Source organism: Mustela nigripes, chromosome 14 (genome assembly GCF_022355385.1).
Source record: "Mustela nigripes isolate SB6536 chromosome 14, MUSNIG.SB6536, whole genome shotgun sequence".
NCBI lineage: Eukaryota > Metazoa > Chordata > Mammalia > Carnivora > Mustelidae > Mustela > Mustela nigripes.
The window spans coordinates 7,868,617-7,883,117 of NC_081570.1; the positions used below are offsets into that span (position 1 = coordinate 7,868,617).

The 14,501-nt window shown below is 53.8% G+C and overlaps 1 protein-coding gene across 1 annotated transcript; it reads left to right on the top strand.

Moving 5' to 3' along the window:
- The first annotated feature begins 325 nt into the window (after positions 1-325).
- On the top strand, positions 326-8,958 carry UBIAD1 (UbiA prenyltransferase domain containing 1). The gene is made up of 2 exons (XM_059375487.1): positions 326-1,162; positions 6,501-8,958. Exons 1-2 carry the CDS (start codon positions 637-639, stop codon positions 6,986-6,988), a joined length of 1,014 nt encoding a protein of 337 aa, XP_059231470.1. The 5' UTR covers positions 326-636; the 3' UTR covers positions 6,989-8,958.
- The last annotated feature ends 5,543 nt before the right edge of the window (positions 8,959-14,501 follow it).

The following is a 14,501-nucleotide window of genomic DNA, read 5'->3' on the forward strand; positions in this document are numbered from 1 at the left end:
CCTGATTCGTGTCCATTTTTTCACTGCTGCATACGATATAGTAGGTGCTCAGTAAACGCTTGTTGAATGAAAAAAATGAATGAGTCCTATTTTGTTGAGTGGAAGCTCTAGGTAAGTCGTAAAGCGACACGCAATCGGGGTCGTCCTTGTGGTATTAAGTGATGCCGCGGGTCTGGGGGCAGCTGCCGGGCTCGGATACTCCTTGAGCGAAAGGGTGGACCGCGGAGTTTCCGTCAGCCCCGCCCCCCGCCCCCAAGCCCGCCCCCAAGCCCCAGGCCCCGCCCCCGCCTCGGTCCGGTCGGCGCGTCGGCCCCTGTTTCCGGGCGGGCCTCCGGAGGCGGGCGCACAAGATGGCGGCCCCAGTACCTCGGGGCTGGTGGCCGCAGCTCGTCCTCGGGCTCTAGCCCGGGTCTTAGCGAGGTCGAGAGACAGGCTTCGCCCGGCTGACAGCAGGTCTGGGCGGTGCCGCCGGGCCTCGCGGGCTGCCAGGTCCGCACGGTCTCTACCCCCGGGGCCCGCCGCCTCCCCAGCCCGGCCCCGGGGCGGAACCGAAGGAAGGTCAGGTCTGGCCGCCCCGCCCCGCGGCTGTTCGCGGGTGTTCACTATTAACTTTGACTTCAGCCACGTGTAGCTTCCATGGCGGCCTCCCAGGTCCCAGGGGAGATTAACATACAGGCGGGAGAGACGGCCAAGTCCGGGGACAGGGACCTGCTGGGGAACGACTGCCCGGAGGAGGACAGGCTTCCCCAACGCTCCTGGAGGCAGAAGTGCGCTTCCTACGTGCTGGCCCTGCGGCCCTGGAGCTTCAGTGCTTCCCTCACGCCGGTGGCCCTGGGCAGTGCCCTAGCCTACAGATCCCACGGCGTCCTGGATCCCAGGCTGCTGGTGGGTTGTGCCGTGGCTGTGCTGGCCGTGCATGGGGCTGGCAATCTGGTCAACACTTACTATGACTTTTCCAAGGGCATTGACCACAAAAAGAGTGATGACCGGACCCTGGTGGACCGAATCTTGGAGCCCCAGGATGTTGTCCGGTTTGGAGTCTTCCTCTACACTTTGGGCTGTGTCTGTGCCGCTTGTCTCTACTACCTGTCTCCTTTGAAACTGGAGCACTTGGCTCTCATCTACTTTGGAGGCCTGTCTGGCTCCTTTCTCTACACAGGAGGTAAGACTTGGCCTGTTTCCTGGCTGCATGTACTAGAAACTTGTGCTTCGCATAGGAGTTAGAGGGCTGGAGAAGAGGTGTCAAAGGCTCTTTTTTGAGTTAGGCCATTTACGTGAAATCTACAATGTGTGGGTCATGTGGATTTTTGGAGAACCCTAGTGAGCTGGGAAGATCCTGGCTTGGTTTATGGATGTTAGTCCATATATGGGAATCACATATATGGGAATGTTTCCATCTAGTTTCTTTTTGTGGTCATATCCTATAACACCACTGTTTCGAATTCCAGTGGAATTACATTTGAAGAGCTCAACATCACACAGCTGATTACTTTCAGCAAGTTTGCTGTGTGACTGCTTGCAACAAGCTTATTAAGGTAGTGATGGACAGGTGGTCCAGGCCTACTTTTTGAGCACCTGTTATATGCCAGGCACTGTTCTGTGTGAACCCAACAGTCACAGATCCTGAGCAGGGGCTCTTGGGGGAGTTATTTTATAGATCTTGAGGAGAGATAGAAAGTCAAACTAGTAAATTCTATTCAGGATCACCAATGTCCTGGTGTGCTCAGGACTTAAGACGGCTCCCAGGACGCTGGACTTTAGGTGTGGAAATCAGGAGAGTTCCTGCTAAGCCCAGATGATTTGGGACCCTGATGATAGTATATGAAAACGTGATTAGTGCTTATAACGAAAAAATAAAAGAGCAAGGGGACGCCTGGGTGGCTCAGTCGGTTAAGAGGCTGCTTTCGGCTCAGGTCATGATCCTAAGGTCCTGGGATCGAGTTCGGCATTGGGCTCCTTGCTCTGCGGGAAGTCTGTTTGTCTCTCTGCCTCTCCCTGCCACTCTGCCTGCTTGTGCTCTCTCTCTGACAAATGAATAACATCTTCATAAATGAATTAACTAGAGCAAGGAAGGAGGACCTAGCTGTTTGAAGCAGTTTGATCAAGGTAGGCCTCCTCACAAAGGTAATATAAGCAAAGATAGAAGGAGGTCGGCTAAGCATGTATCTAGAGGAAGGGTGTTTGAAATCTCAGAGTGGTAGTTGCCAAAGGCCTTAAGGCAGGAGTGTTCCTCAAAAAATTGAGGAACATCGTCAAAAAATTGAGGAACATCGTGAGTCCATTATGTGAGTAAGAGAGAGAGAGTAAATACAAGGAGGTAAAGCAAGGAAAGTGTGTGGGGGAAGGGCAGAGAAGCACAAAGATCAAGTGGGTCGTAAGGTTTTCAAAGAATGGATAAAGGAGGGTGGGCAAGGACTGAAGCAGGAGGACGAGGAGGCTGCGGACGATCCCGGCGGGAGAAGTGCGGCGGCCTGCATCAGGGTGCTGGTGGTAGAGAAGAGAAGAGGGTGTCAGATTCGGAATATATATATATAAAATATTTTATTTATTTATTCGACAGACAGAGATCACAAGTCGGCAGAGAGGCAGACAGAGAGAGAGAGGAGGAAGCAGGCTCCCCGCTGAGCAGAGAGCCTGATGCGGGGCTCGATCCTAGGACCCTGAGATCATGACCTGAGCCAAAGGAAGAGCATTTAACCCACTGAGCCATCCAGGCGCCCCCTGCATATATTTTGAAGGCAAACACAGTTTGTTGCCAGCCACGCTGCCCTCCTGGCTGTTCCTGGAACGGTCAGGGCATGCTGCTGTCCCAGGTCCTTTGTAGATGCTTTTCTTTGGCTTGGAAAGCCCTTCCTCCTCTCTGCCTGATTCACTTTCTAACCTCCTCCACCGATTTGCTCAATTGCAAGCTGTTTTGTGAGGCCTTGCTTTATATCCTATTTAAAATTACAAAACAATAAAGTTTTTTTGCAGCAGCTGAAAATAAAATAAAATTGCACGCGTGCACACACACACACACGCTGAGTTTTCCCCCACAATACTTTCCCTGTTGCTCTTTTCTGCTTTATTTTCCTTCGTAGCACAGACTACTTCTAATGCACCGTCTAAAGTACTGACTTCGCTCATTGTCTTCCCACGTAGACTAGAAGCTCCCTGGGGTTAGGGATTTGGGTCTCCATTCTTTGCCGAAGCCAGGGTGCCCAGAACACGGCCTGGCATGTGGTTACTATTTAATATTCATTGAACGAACAAATGGGGAGACACTGAAATGCATCAAGCAGAGTCCTGGCGTAACGTGATTTATGGGTTAAATGTTGACCTTTATTGATAGAATTGGCTATGGTGAAATGCACAGAAGTGTTAGAGTCTCATCAATTGCAGCAGAGGCACACAGTCGTAAAGCCCACACCTTGTCCCGATACAGAAAGTTTCCGTCACCCTCACATTTCCATCACAGCTTCCTTTCCCGTGAATTCCCACTCTCCCTGCCCCTATCCAGAGGCCACCCTGTTTGGTTTCTTTCACAAAGATTGTTTTGTCTGGTCTGGAATGTTATGGAAATGGAGTCGTTCCATTTGAATTCCTGTGCCCGGTTTCTTCGCTCCGCATGGTAGTTTGAGATCTCATCGCGTCGTGACGGGCATCAGTGGTCCCTTTTTATTGCTGAATAGGATCCACTGTGCGGACAGAACCACAATTTGCTTATCCTTTCTCCTGTCCGGCGACATTTGGATTGTTTCCGTATTTTGTCTATTATGCCTGAACACTCCCGGCGAAGTCTTTCTGTGGGTATTTGTTTTCATCATTTGGGGGCGAAAGCTGGGAGTGGAAGCGCTGGGTCAGAGGGTCAATGAATGTTTTAACTTGATGGGAAGCTGCCAGCGTGTTTTCTGAAGTGGTCGTACTAGTTCTGTGTTCCCACCAGCAACGTATAAGCGCTCCGTGGCCTTGCCAACATTCTGGTTTATATTTTAATGAATTCATGCTGCCTGCTGCGCTGAGAGCTTGCCCAGGCCTTCACTGTGTTGGCTCATTTGGAAAGTGGTGTTGGGAGGGGTGGGAATGCCCCGAAGGAGAGGTGGGCCACATTTTGAAGCAGGTGGAGCCTGTGAGCCCTGGGCCATACTCTGGAAGCAGTTTTCCTCCCCGAGGGCTCTATCATTTTCTCCTGTCAGATAACTTCCAGGAGGTTACCAGACCTTTCTCAGCCCTGCAGTGGGCTTGTGGTTGGTTTCTGTGCAGGACCTGCTCAGGGTGGGGGTGTGTCCTTGTTTTGCTCACATTATTTTTTGCCGGCTGATCTATGAGATCCAGCCAGATGGGTAATCTAGCCAGATGTCAAGGCAAGAGCGCTCTTGTGTTCTCTTCCGTAGTGACAGCTCCGGTGTCTGCTGGGAGAGCTCGGAATATCGGCAAAAGAGGAACGGGCAGCTAGCTGGAGGAGAAACCTGCCAGCTCCCCACTGAGAGTATCCCTGCCCGGCACTTCCCTGGGTGGGGGTTGTTCCCTCAATGTGTGAGGTACCGCAGGAGACATCGGTTTACTAATTTATAGCGGGAGCCAGGGTTCTGCTCGAGCAGCTTCCTCCTGGAGGGCGTGTCCTCAGACAACCAAATCGTTTGTCACCGCACTGCTTGGGGAGTGCGGAAGGACTTCCGAGTGTTGGTGGCTTCCGGAGGCCGTGGCTGTGACCCTTCCCTGGGGATGCTTCATTCTAAAGAACCAAGGGTGGGCACTTGAGCACCAAAGCACCTCGACTAAACTGAGACGTGGACTGATGCTCTGGTGGTAGTCATCGTGTGGTATGTGATCAGGTGGTAGTCATTGTGCGGAATGTGATCTGGTGGTAGTTTTGCGATCTGGTGGTAGTCATCATGCCGTATATGAACGTGCCAAGTGTTGCGTGTCACTTATCTTTCAATAAAGCTGGAAAAAAAACAAGAACCAGAACCCCAGCTACTCGTGTGAAGGGAATCTTGAGCCGAATCCCGTACTCTGGCTGCTCTCACTTTCCATCCTCTCCAGACCGTGTTCCCTGGTGGGTTAAAGTGCAGTTGGTGACCCAGTACTTTTCTTTGTCTCCTGATCGTGAGGCCATGAGTTGGAAGCTTGGTTAGACCTGGAGGTCTCCCAGACTTCTGTAGCGGTCTGTGCCGGGCCCACCTCTCAGCCGCCCCGTGCTGCCTCGCTCTGAGTGAGACGTTCTTCTTCACCTGGGCCCCAGACTCTGGGTGCTTGTTACTGTAGCTCTGTGTTCGGTTCAGCCTTGGTGCCACGCACTGGGGAGCGAGCTGTGAACAAACCAGACCCAAGGCCCTGCTCTCTGGAACTTAGGTTTGAGGGAAAGATGGAGACAAAGTCATTAGAAGTGTGATGAATTTTACAAAGCTGGAAATCTGGGTCCCCTGGGAGCATGTGTATTGCAAGGGACTGGATGTGGCTCAGGGGATGAGGGAAGGCTGCCTGGAGGAATGGGCTTTAATGTCTTGAAGGGTGAGTAGGAGTTAGCCAGGCAGAGGTGGGGTGGGGTGTCCGAAGGCCCCGAGGAACTGACAGAAATATGAGCGAGGCAGAGAGGAGCTCTAGGTGAGGCCGGAGGGAGGCAGGGCAGCCCCAGAGGCAAGCGGGTGAAAGATCCGAGGACAACCTGTGCTGAGGGTTTTCAGGTGTATGTTGGGGGAGGGGCACAGTCCGATGAGTGTTTCCGAAGGCCCCCTCTGGCTGCCCGTGGAGATCGGAGGAAGGCCAGGGCGGGGAGGTCCTGAGAGTGGGTGTCGCAGTGTTCCCCGTATAGGGTGACGAGGACTCAGAATTCAGGGATGGCGTGAGATCCGATGGAGTGTGGCATCTTTGGAGAGAACTGGGCAGGTCGGAATGAAGTGGTTTAGATGGCATTTGAGGTGGGTTGGAGTTTGGGCTGATTTAGTTGTAATTCAAGGGAACCAGAGAGGGGAAGCAGCGCTGTAACTTTGTCATCTGAGCTGTTACTCGTCACGTGGGTGGAAGTTTCTTTATGTGGAGTTTGGGTGCCCTGAAGTTTCACCGAGCGGGGCTTTCCAGACCAGAGCCCCGCAGAGGCTGTGGAAGAAGGAGGCAGCAAAGTAAGAGACTGGGATGGGTTTCCTGTGAGGGCCTGACCGACAGAAGCCATGTCTTGCAGGGGTCGGTGAAGGGAAGAAGCCAAAGACCCAGATTGTGAGGCCTCTCAGAGCCTTCACGGGCTCTCTGGTTAGACCCCGTGTGCAGTGGGCGCCCACCGCTCTTTGTTGCAAGGCTATGCTGGCGACAGTAGGGAGGAAAACTTGACTGTGAAGCCTAAGTGGGTGCTGACAGACGAGTGTTCTCTGCCCCTCTGTGTCACCGGAGACAAAACCAGAGGGCAGGGAGCTCCCTGACTGGCCGTTCTTCCCACCCGAGAACTCACCGCTCCCAGCCAATGAACGGCCCCTCGGTTTCCAGCCCTCGATCTCATACCAGCTCTCTGGGTTTTCTGGCCGTAGGAATCGGATTCAAGTACGTGGCTCTGGGAGACCTCGTCATCCTCATCACTTTTGGCCCGCTGGCTGTGATGTTCGCCTACGCCGTCCAGGTGGGGTCCCTGGCGGTCTTCCCACTGGTCTACGCCATCCCCCTCGCCCTCAGCACCGAGGCCATTCTCCATTCCAACAACACCAGGGACATGGAGTCGGACAGGGCGGCCGGCATCGTCACGCTGGCCATCCTCATCGGCCCCACGCTCTCCTACATGCTCTACAACACGCTGCTCTTCCTGCCCTACCTGATCTTCAGCATCCTGGCCACGCACTGCAGCATCAGCCTGGCCCTCCCCCTCCTCACCATCCCCATGGCCTTCTCCCTGGAGAGACAGTTCCGAAGCCAGACTTTCAACAAACTGCCCCAGAGGACTGCCAAGCTCAACCTCCTGCTGGGGCTCTTCTATGTCTTCGGCATCATTCTGGCCCCCGTGGGCAGTCTGCCCAAACTGTAAGGGGACCCGGCGCTCTCCCTCCCTTTCCCCCCGGTCTCGGAATGTTTCTCTGGAAGGCAGAGAATCTGAAGAGGGCAGGTGGTTTGCAGTGAGGGGCCTGAAGTTGCCTTCTGAACGCCCACCTGTTTTATTATTTTCTTTCTAAAGATAAAGTTTTGTTTTTGTGTCACTCTGTTTCATGGTGAGTCTTGAAACCACTACTAGTGTGAGAAGGTGAACGGGGTGCATGGTCCTTGTTTTATTGATGATTTCCACTAGGGGGTGCTGTTAGGTCACTTTAAAGCCGATGAAAAGGCCCCGAGACTGTGCAGGAGCTGCTGGCGTGGCCTCTGGTCCTGGAAGAGCCAGAGTCACTGAGGCTCCCACTCGCACCACCACCCGCCGGAAGTGTCTTCCTGGTTGCTGGGTCTCCCAGGATGTGCCCGCATTCGGTGCCAGGGCCTGGTGACCCGGGGTGCATCTGTGTCTTACCTTGAACGCTTGGGGCCTGAAATACACTGCTTCGGAAAGTCCCTCGTTAACAGCCTACCGTGGTGCAGGCTTTTTGCCTCATCGTGATTTGGACCCTTTGGCCCCTCATCTCTCCCTTCCCTTATGGGCCAGTGGAGAAGTGGCAGATCAGCCTGCGGCCAGCCAGTCAGGACCCTGGGGGCTGGGGAAGGGAACCACCCCCACCCTGGGGGCTGCTCAGAAAGTCATTCTGCTTTTGGATAGAAACTGGTAGGGCTGCTGTTTTCCCTTTGTAGAATCTACTGGAATGACAGGAAGCCCTCCAGCCCTTTCATTAACTATGAGGAGCCCTGAAATCCTAGGGATCGTGCACTCCTTAAAGCCCCCGGGGCTGGCTTCTCCCCCAACCCATCACCTTGCCTTCCGCTCCCTTGTGCCCACCCTCCATTTCTGTCAGGTTCCCATTTGTACATCTCCCAGCCATGGAGCCTCACTATTTGGGTAGCAGTGTAGCAGCTGAGTTGGGGACAGTTGTCATTTTCCACCGAGCCACAGGCTGAGCAGACCAGGGATGTTGCTCATCCCTGAACGAATAAGCCGATAGACACAGTCCTGACCCTGTTCAGCCAGATGGCGGGCCCTGCCTGGGAGGGCACTGTGTCTCGCTCATTGAAGACAGACGTGCAGTACTGACCCCGTTTCTCCATTGCCTTGTGCAAAGATCGTTTGCTCCCCGAATGGGGGAATTCCAGTGCTGATCGGAGCTGCCTCTCATTTCACTGCCCGCAAAGTACAATTTCTGGGCGAGAGTGGCTCGGTTGTATTTGGTCCAAGACTGAAATAGATTGAGCCCATCAGCATTATACTTTTCTGTTGTGATAATAGCCTTTCTGAGTGGCATCTCATGGTCTCAGCCACCGTATAAGACAAGAACTGGTTCTTACCCGGGTGTTCAAATCAGGCTAATGATGATTTGGCTCCTGGAGTTAGAATTGGTCAGTTTCCTTGGAAAAAACATATTTGGAAATTGCAGGCCTTCCTCCAACGTTAAGAGTGTTTTGTCTACAGAGCTCCAGAATCCTCCAACGGTGGTCAGAGCCCAGTAGCAAGAGTAGGAAGGATGGCCCTCCTCTCCAGCCATTCTTCCCAGCACCATTTTTCTTTCACACCGGGCCCATGGCATTGTGCTCAGGGGGGTCCTGCCTTCAATGCCAGGCTCTTGTGGCCCCTGTTAAGAGCAGGCCATTCTCACTCAAGTCTCCCTCCTGCGACTCTAGGACCGGAGTTCCCTGCATCCCCAGACCAGACCCTCCTTCGGAAGCACTCAACGTCGGGAGGTGTCGGTGAGCCTCTGCACTGTGTTGTAGTACAGATTTTAATGCATATTTTTATATATAAATGTTTCTAAAAGGCCCAATTTAGTGCCAGATTTTATATGCAGGCCACCATAATTTGTATTATATCTCCTGATTCAACAAAGGTCTTCTTTAGACTTGTGAATAAAAACAGTGTTTATCAGTCGTCTTTGCTTTCTTCCTCCTTCTTGTCTCACTGTGCACTCGGACTCGTCAATCTCAGACCAGCGCAGGAATGCTGGGACATTCGGTGGGGGTGGGGGTGTGGTACCGGGTCTTTGGCAATGAATCTGGGGAGGGGGAGGTTTGACCAGACTTGATGAGCCTTTAGGAGAGACCCGAGGGACTGCTTAGAGCCAGCCAGGCCAGAGTAACCTCACTCCCCGTGTCCTTGGCTACTTTCATTTTTCTTTTTTCTTGATAGGGTCCCTGTGCTGATGGACGGAGAATGTGTAGTAGATGGAGTACATTTGGGTTTCAGCGAGGCATTTGATAATATGTCCTTAGGAGCAAAGCAGAGAGATGCAGAATGGATAGCAGTCTAGCCGAGGAACTGACCGGGAGACTGAACAAGCTGTGGGGGAGAGCGGGCTGGCCAGGGTATCATGCCAACGGGCAAGGAGTCCTGTAGCGGCCCGTGTGAGCCTGCCTTCTGCCCTTGACCTGGCTGGTCCAACACCTGTTGTCAAAAACTAGAATTAGTCCAAGACACAGGTTTTGTAAACTTAAGAGGGAGAGCTTATAATATGGCTGATGATTAGGATCCTTGTAAATCAAAAGGCTGCTTTGATGGGTCAAAGGAGAGATTTAGCATGGATAAGTATAAGTATCCTTGGGTCCCCCAGATCAACTGCATGACATCAGAAGGGGGACGTCCTCCATGGCGTGACAGCAGATGTGGCGGGTATGAATTTTTTCAATGACCCTGGGAGTCCATATCGTGCCTTTATTTCTGAGTCTGGTTTTTTCTCTTGTCCTGTGGGGTGGCTGGAAAGTCAAGCTCAGTCACTTGTTGGGCCCGCTCCCTTCCGTCTGGGATCACCCAGGATTCCTGGGTCTCCGAGGGGGCAGGAGTCAGGCCTGTTGGCCAGGCCTTGGCTCTCTCAGTATCTGTGAGGTTGCTTCCCTTCTGCTCATGCTCAGGTTTGGCCCTGGAGCCCACCCTTGTTTCTTGGATATTGCTCTAGAAGGGTTCAAATGCCCCTGACAGCAGGTCCTCCTTGCTGAAGAGTACGTGGGAAGGCGCTCCTTCCCGTCACCAATCCCCATTTTGGCCTAATCTCAGGAAAGCACCTGTTCCCTCCACAATCTGCCTCGTTCACCTCCCGTATTCAAAGCATCACGCTGCTTCCCACCCCTCATAGGACCCTTTGCACAAAGTCCACCGGGGTGGGGTGGGGTGAGGTGAGGGGGCTTGATGTGGGCCTCTTCTGGGGGGCGGACAATAGAAGACATCACATGCCATTAACTCCTTGTATCCAGACAAGCATGCCAAAGCCTGAGCCTGTTATCTGGCCCAAAGGCCCATGTGAGTCAGTAACGAGTTCTGACTTCCATGAAGGTTAACGTGATCCAAGGCCAAATTAACAGGCGACCCGTGTCCGGAACAAGGAAGGTGCAGATTCTGCCCATCCCTGTGTTGTTGGATCACACCTGAGAGGCTGGGTCCCTTTCTGAGCGTCCTTCCTTTCTTAGTTTCTGAGATTTTTCTCGAAAAATGGATGGGTCAAACATATGTATGTTGGATATGATGTACTTGGATGTGATGTACTTGGATAGCAGCAAGCCCTTTGACAATATGACATGAAAGAAGAAATGGATGAAAAGGCAGTCAGAGGAACTTTATTTCTGTGCCCGCATGTGTGTGCATGCCCGTGCCCCGTAGCCATGTGTGTGTGTTTTCACAGTGGTAACAGCTGCAGCAAAGATTTTATGTCTCTGAGGGTGGGAAGTACGTTTTGAAGATGTGATTCACAGACCAGATCTTGTCAAGAAAGTAGTAGGCACACTGGTGAGGGCACTTAAAACCATGTCGGCATGGCAAGGAGACTCAGGAGAGGGCTATTCTGGGGGAAAAGGGTGTGTGTGTGTGTGCGTGTGTGTGTGTGTGTGTGTGTGTGTGTGTGTGTTTGACTTCAAAGGGCAAACCTAGGACCAATGCATAAAAGTTATATGGCTTCAAGTCTAAGCTTTCAGCTCAAGAAGAACTTTCTGGCCACTAGAGGAATTGGCAAGGGGGATGTTGGAAACCGCAGTGGCAGTGAGTTCCCTGTGACAAGAGGCATTCAAGTGAAAGGATAGCTTGTCAGAAACACTGAAGCAAAGAGCCAGATGTCAGAGAGGGGAGGACCCGAAGCCCTGAGGGGTCTCCCAATCCTGTGATACAGCTGTCCTGTTTTTCTGGGATTGTCTCTCAAACCTGCCCCTGGGGGTCGGGAGGACAGAGGACAAGAACTATGTCACCATTTCCTCTCTGTGATGTCAGATTGTTGTCTGTGCCTATTTTAACAGGCACAGCTGTGATTAATGTTCCCTTTTTAGAGACGTATACACACATGCGTGGGCGTGTGTGGAGACACACACACACACACACACACACACACAGCGCGTTGATTTTGCTCTTGAAGTGAGGTGGGTGACAGACCGCTCCTTTCCTCCGAGCCCTGCGGACCACTCTGCTGCTAATGGACTGTCAGCCTCCCGCATTATGGGCTCCAGACGGTGCAGGCTGGTGTGGAAGCAGTGCCTCTGGCAAGGACCTGGCACTCGGGTCTCAGCCAGCTGACATTTGTGATGTCCTCTCCTTCAGATCGCTGCAGCCCTCCCACCGCGAGTCACCGAGCCAGGGTGCCAAATGGCCGTGTAAACCGAGTCGGGCCCCCTGCCTGCAGAGGTGACAAGGGCTGAGCCCTGGCTCTTCGGGAGTGCTTGCAGATGGTGGGGGAACGTGATCATTGCAAGGCACGGACCCCTTCGGTGCCCCTGACCCACTGGACCCCCGAGGGCTCCGGGAGGGTCTTGAGGAGGGCAGCGAAGCTCTTGATCACATGCTCTCAACTGGGATTTGGGCATCGAGGGAAATTGGTCTGGGGCTGTACGTGATGCTAGTACATCCCGGGAGACAGCCCACACCCCGGCATGCCTACCATATCCCTCTCTGCTTCCCCTAGCCTTCCTTGGCAGCGCCCGCATTAGGGTCACAGAGGGTTTCACAGGGAGGGCCTGGCATGGGGTGTGTGTGTGTGTGTGTGTGTTCCCTATCAGTTTGTCCACATGACTTCCATGGTCTCCCCCAGTAGGTGGCAGGACTGGAGCGCACAGACCATCTTATCTTACTTAAGTCCTAAGTCAGCCCGAGCACAGTGCCTGGGCCCACCGAGCAGGTGCTCAGGTGCCAGTCGTCTCCTGACGGAGGTCCTTGCCAGTGGCTAGACTTTCCCGGGCTGCCCGATGGGTTGAGAGCGTGCACTGCTCTGTCTCGCCTGCTGACCCTGAGTGGTGGGAACGGATGTGTTCTCCTCAGGGTAGGGAGGAGTAGAAGGGAACTAGGGCAGTAACTCAGAAGTTCTTTTAATATCCAGCTGTCTTCTGTACATAGAAGCCTCTACATAAGTGTTTGCTAAACGACTGAGTGAATGGTAGTAAGAAAGCTATCACTGTGTGTTAGGCATTGTTCTAAAAGAGAAAAGACATTCTTTTCCTACCCCATGAGTAGGGTCTCTTTTGCAGAAGAGAGGAAACTGAGGCTCAGGAAGTTTATTTAAAGTTTTATTTAAAGTTTATTTAAAGTTTTCCCAGGGTCATCCAGCTCATAAGTGACGGAGGCACAATGCAAACCCTGCCCGTCGTCCCTGTCCTGTGTGCCCCGCAGCATCTGGTACGCTGGGGACTCAATCAGTTGGTCTGCTTTTAACATTGGGGGTGATCGAGGGAGTGAGCATAAGGCTGATGGGGTGCCCAAGAAGGGGGCTTCAGAAGCAATCAGAGAGGGATCAGCCTTCACGATTTCCCTGAGCCGCCCCCCACCCACCCAGTGCTCATAGGCAGAGGTTCCTGGGGGTGCTCCCGATACCGTGTGAATGATGCAGCCCATGGAGGTGGCCCAGGGCCCAGGGAGGCGGTTCCCAGCATGGAGGGATAACCATTTCTTGGCAGCGGGGGCCCAGCTAGGCATGCAGAGAGCCTGTGGCTGGCAGAAGAGAGAACCGGTTGGAGGAAGAGGAGATGCCATGGACTGGGTACTGCCCTCAGCCTCTGTGCTGGTCCGCTGCCCTCTGGGCTTCAAGCTGAGCCCCTTCCTGTGCCCCCACCCTCCATCCCTGTCCAGGCCCACTGCTCTGTCCCTCCAACACCTCCAGGGGGCCGGCTCTGCGGGGACAGTAATGAAACAGCTTGCCTCACCCGCTCTGGTCAGTCTCTCATCCCCAGATCGTGGAGAGTGGCCGCTGCCCACCCACAGTGACATGGGAAGTTCCGTATGGGTTAAATTTCTACTTCTGCGCCCACTGGCCCACATTCATTTTCTCTGTTTCTTGCAGTCCCCACCCAGCCACTGACTCAGAGTGCCCACTCAGGAAGGTGGGTGACTCTGCTTCCTGAGAATGTGGCTGGCTGCCCGGCGAAGGGGGTGGGGGAGACTGAGAGAGCCTCTCCCCACCTTCAGGGCGGGGCGGCCCCTGGAGCCGATAGTTACACAGCGTTCGGGACACAGAAGACTCAGTGAGACGAGGCTGATTGCATGTCACTGAGAGAAGAAACACTGGCAACCACCGTTCCCTACTGTCCTGCGTGTAGAGAAGGGGGAGCCGGTGGAGCTAATCAGCAAGGCTTCCAGGCAGGCTTCCCGGAAGAGGTGATGATGAGTTTGATCAAGGCTTCTAGGAAGAGGCAGCCATCAGGGTGATAATCTCCCTGGAAGCAGAGGTGCTGGCGGACCCCGGCTGGAGAAAGTCCCCCGATGGCCCTCTGAGACTTTGGGTGAAGCTTCCATCATGAAGCCCTCTGGGGGCACAGCCAGACAACCCCGAAGCAGGTTTGCAAAGGGCCATTCCCCCCACTGCCAAGGTCAAAGCCTGAAGCATGAAACACCGATACCTCCTTGCTGAGAAACAAACAGGAGGGGGTGGTGGGGCATCTAATCAGCCGAGGCTGCCAATACCTAATCAAGATGAATGGCCGTGAGGGACGAGGCCCAGGAAAAGTGTCATGTTAGGAGGAGGGAAGGTTGCCTCAGCTGTGGGCTGCACAGGGACCCCCCTGGAACACCAGCGGCGAGGGTCCAGATTCAGGAGAGATGCCCAGGTGGCCGGAGGTCACCCCTGTCACCAGCTGTCCCCATCTAGGGCCTTTCCGCGGACACTTTCATGGCCAGCAGCCTCTGCTGAGCCTGCTCTGCACCAGCTGGGTCTCAGGGCTGAAGATAAATGGGGCGTGCGTGGGCTCTTGGAGGACTCAGTGCGTCGGTGGAGAGAGCGCACACGCATACGCCCTTCTCATGCCATCGCAGGGGCTGTCACAGAGGCCCAAAGGGTTGTGGGAGAATGATGGTGGTCGAGATTAATGTCTCCACTCCTCATTGTTCAGGACCCAGAGCATCAGCTCCCGGCTCACATGAACCTTTCACTAGACTTCTGCCCGCGGGGCCTCTCTGGCGCCACCTTCAGGCGGCGGCGGGGCCAGCCAGTCATTCACGGTTAATTGAGCAAGTG

What these genes read in the sequence shown, in the direction of transcription:
- UBIAD1 (XM_059375487.1), top strand. Translation starts at nt 637, where the DNA reads ATGGCGGCCTCCCAGGTCCCAGGGGAGATTAACATACAGGCGGGAGAG. An exon ending in CTCCTTTCTCTACACAGGAG is followed by an intron (nt 1,163 to 6,500) that starts GTAAGACTTGGC and finishes TTCTGGCCGTAG; the next exon opens with GAATCGGATTCAAGTACGTG.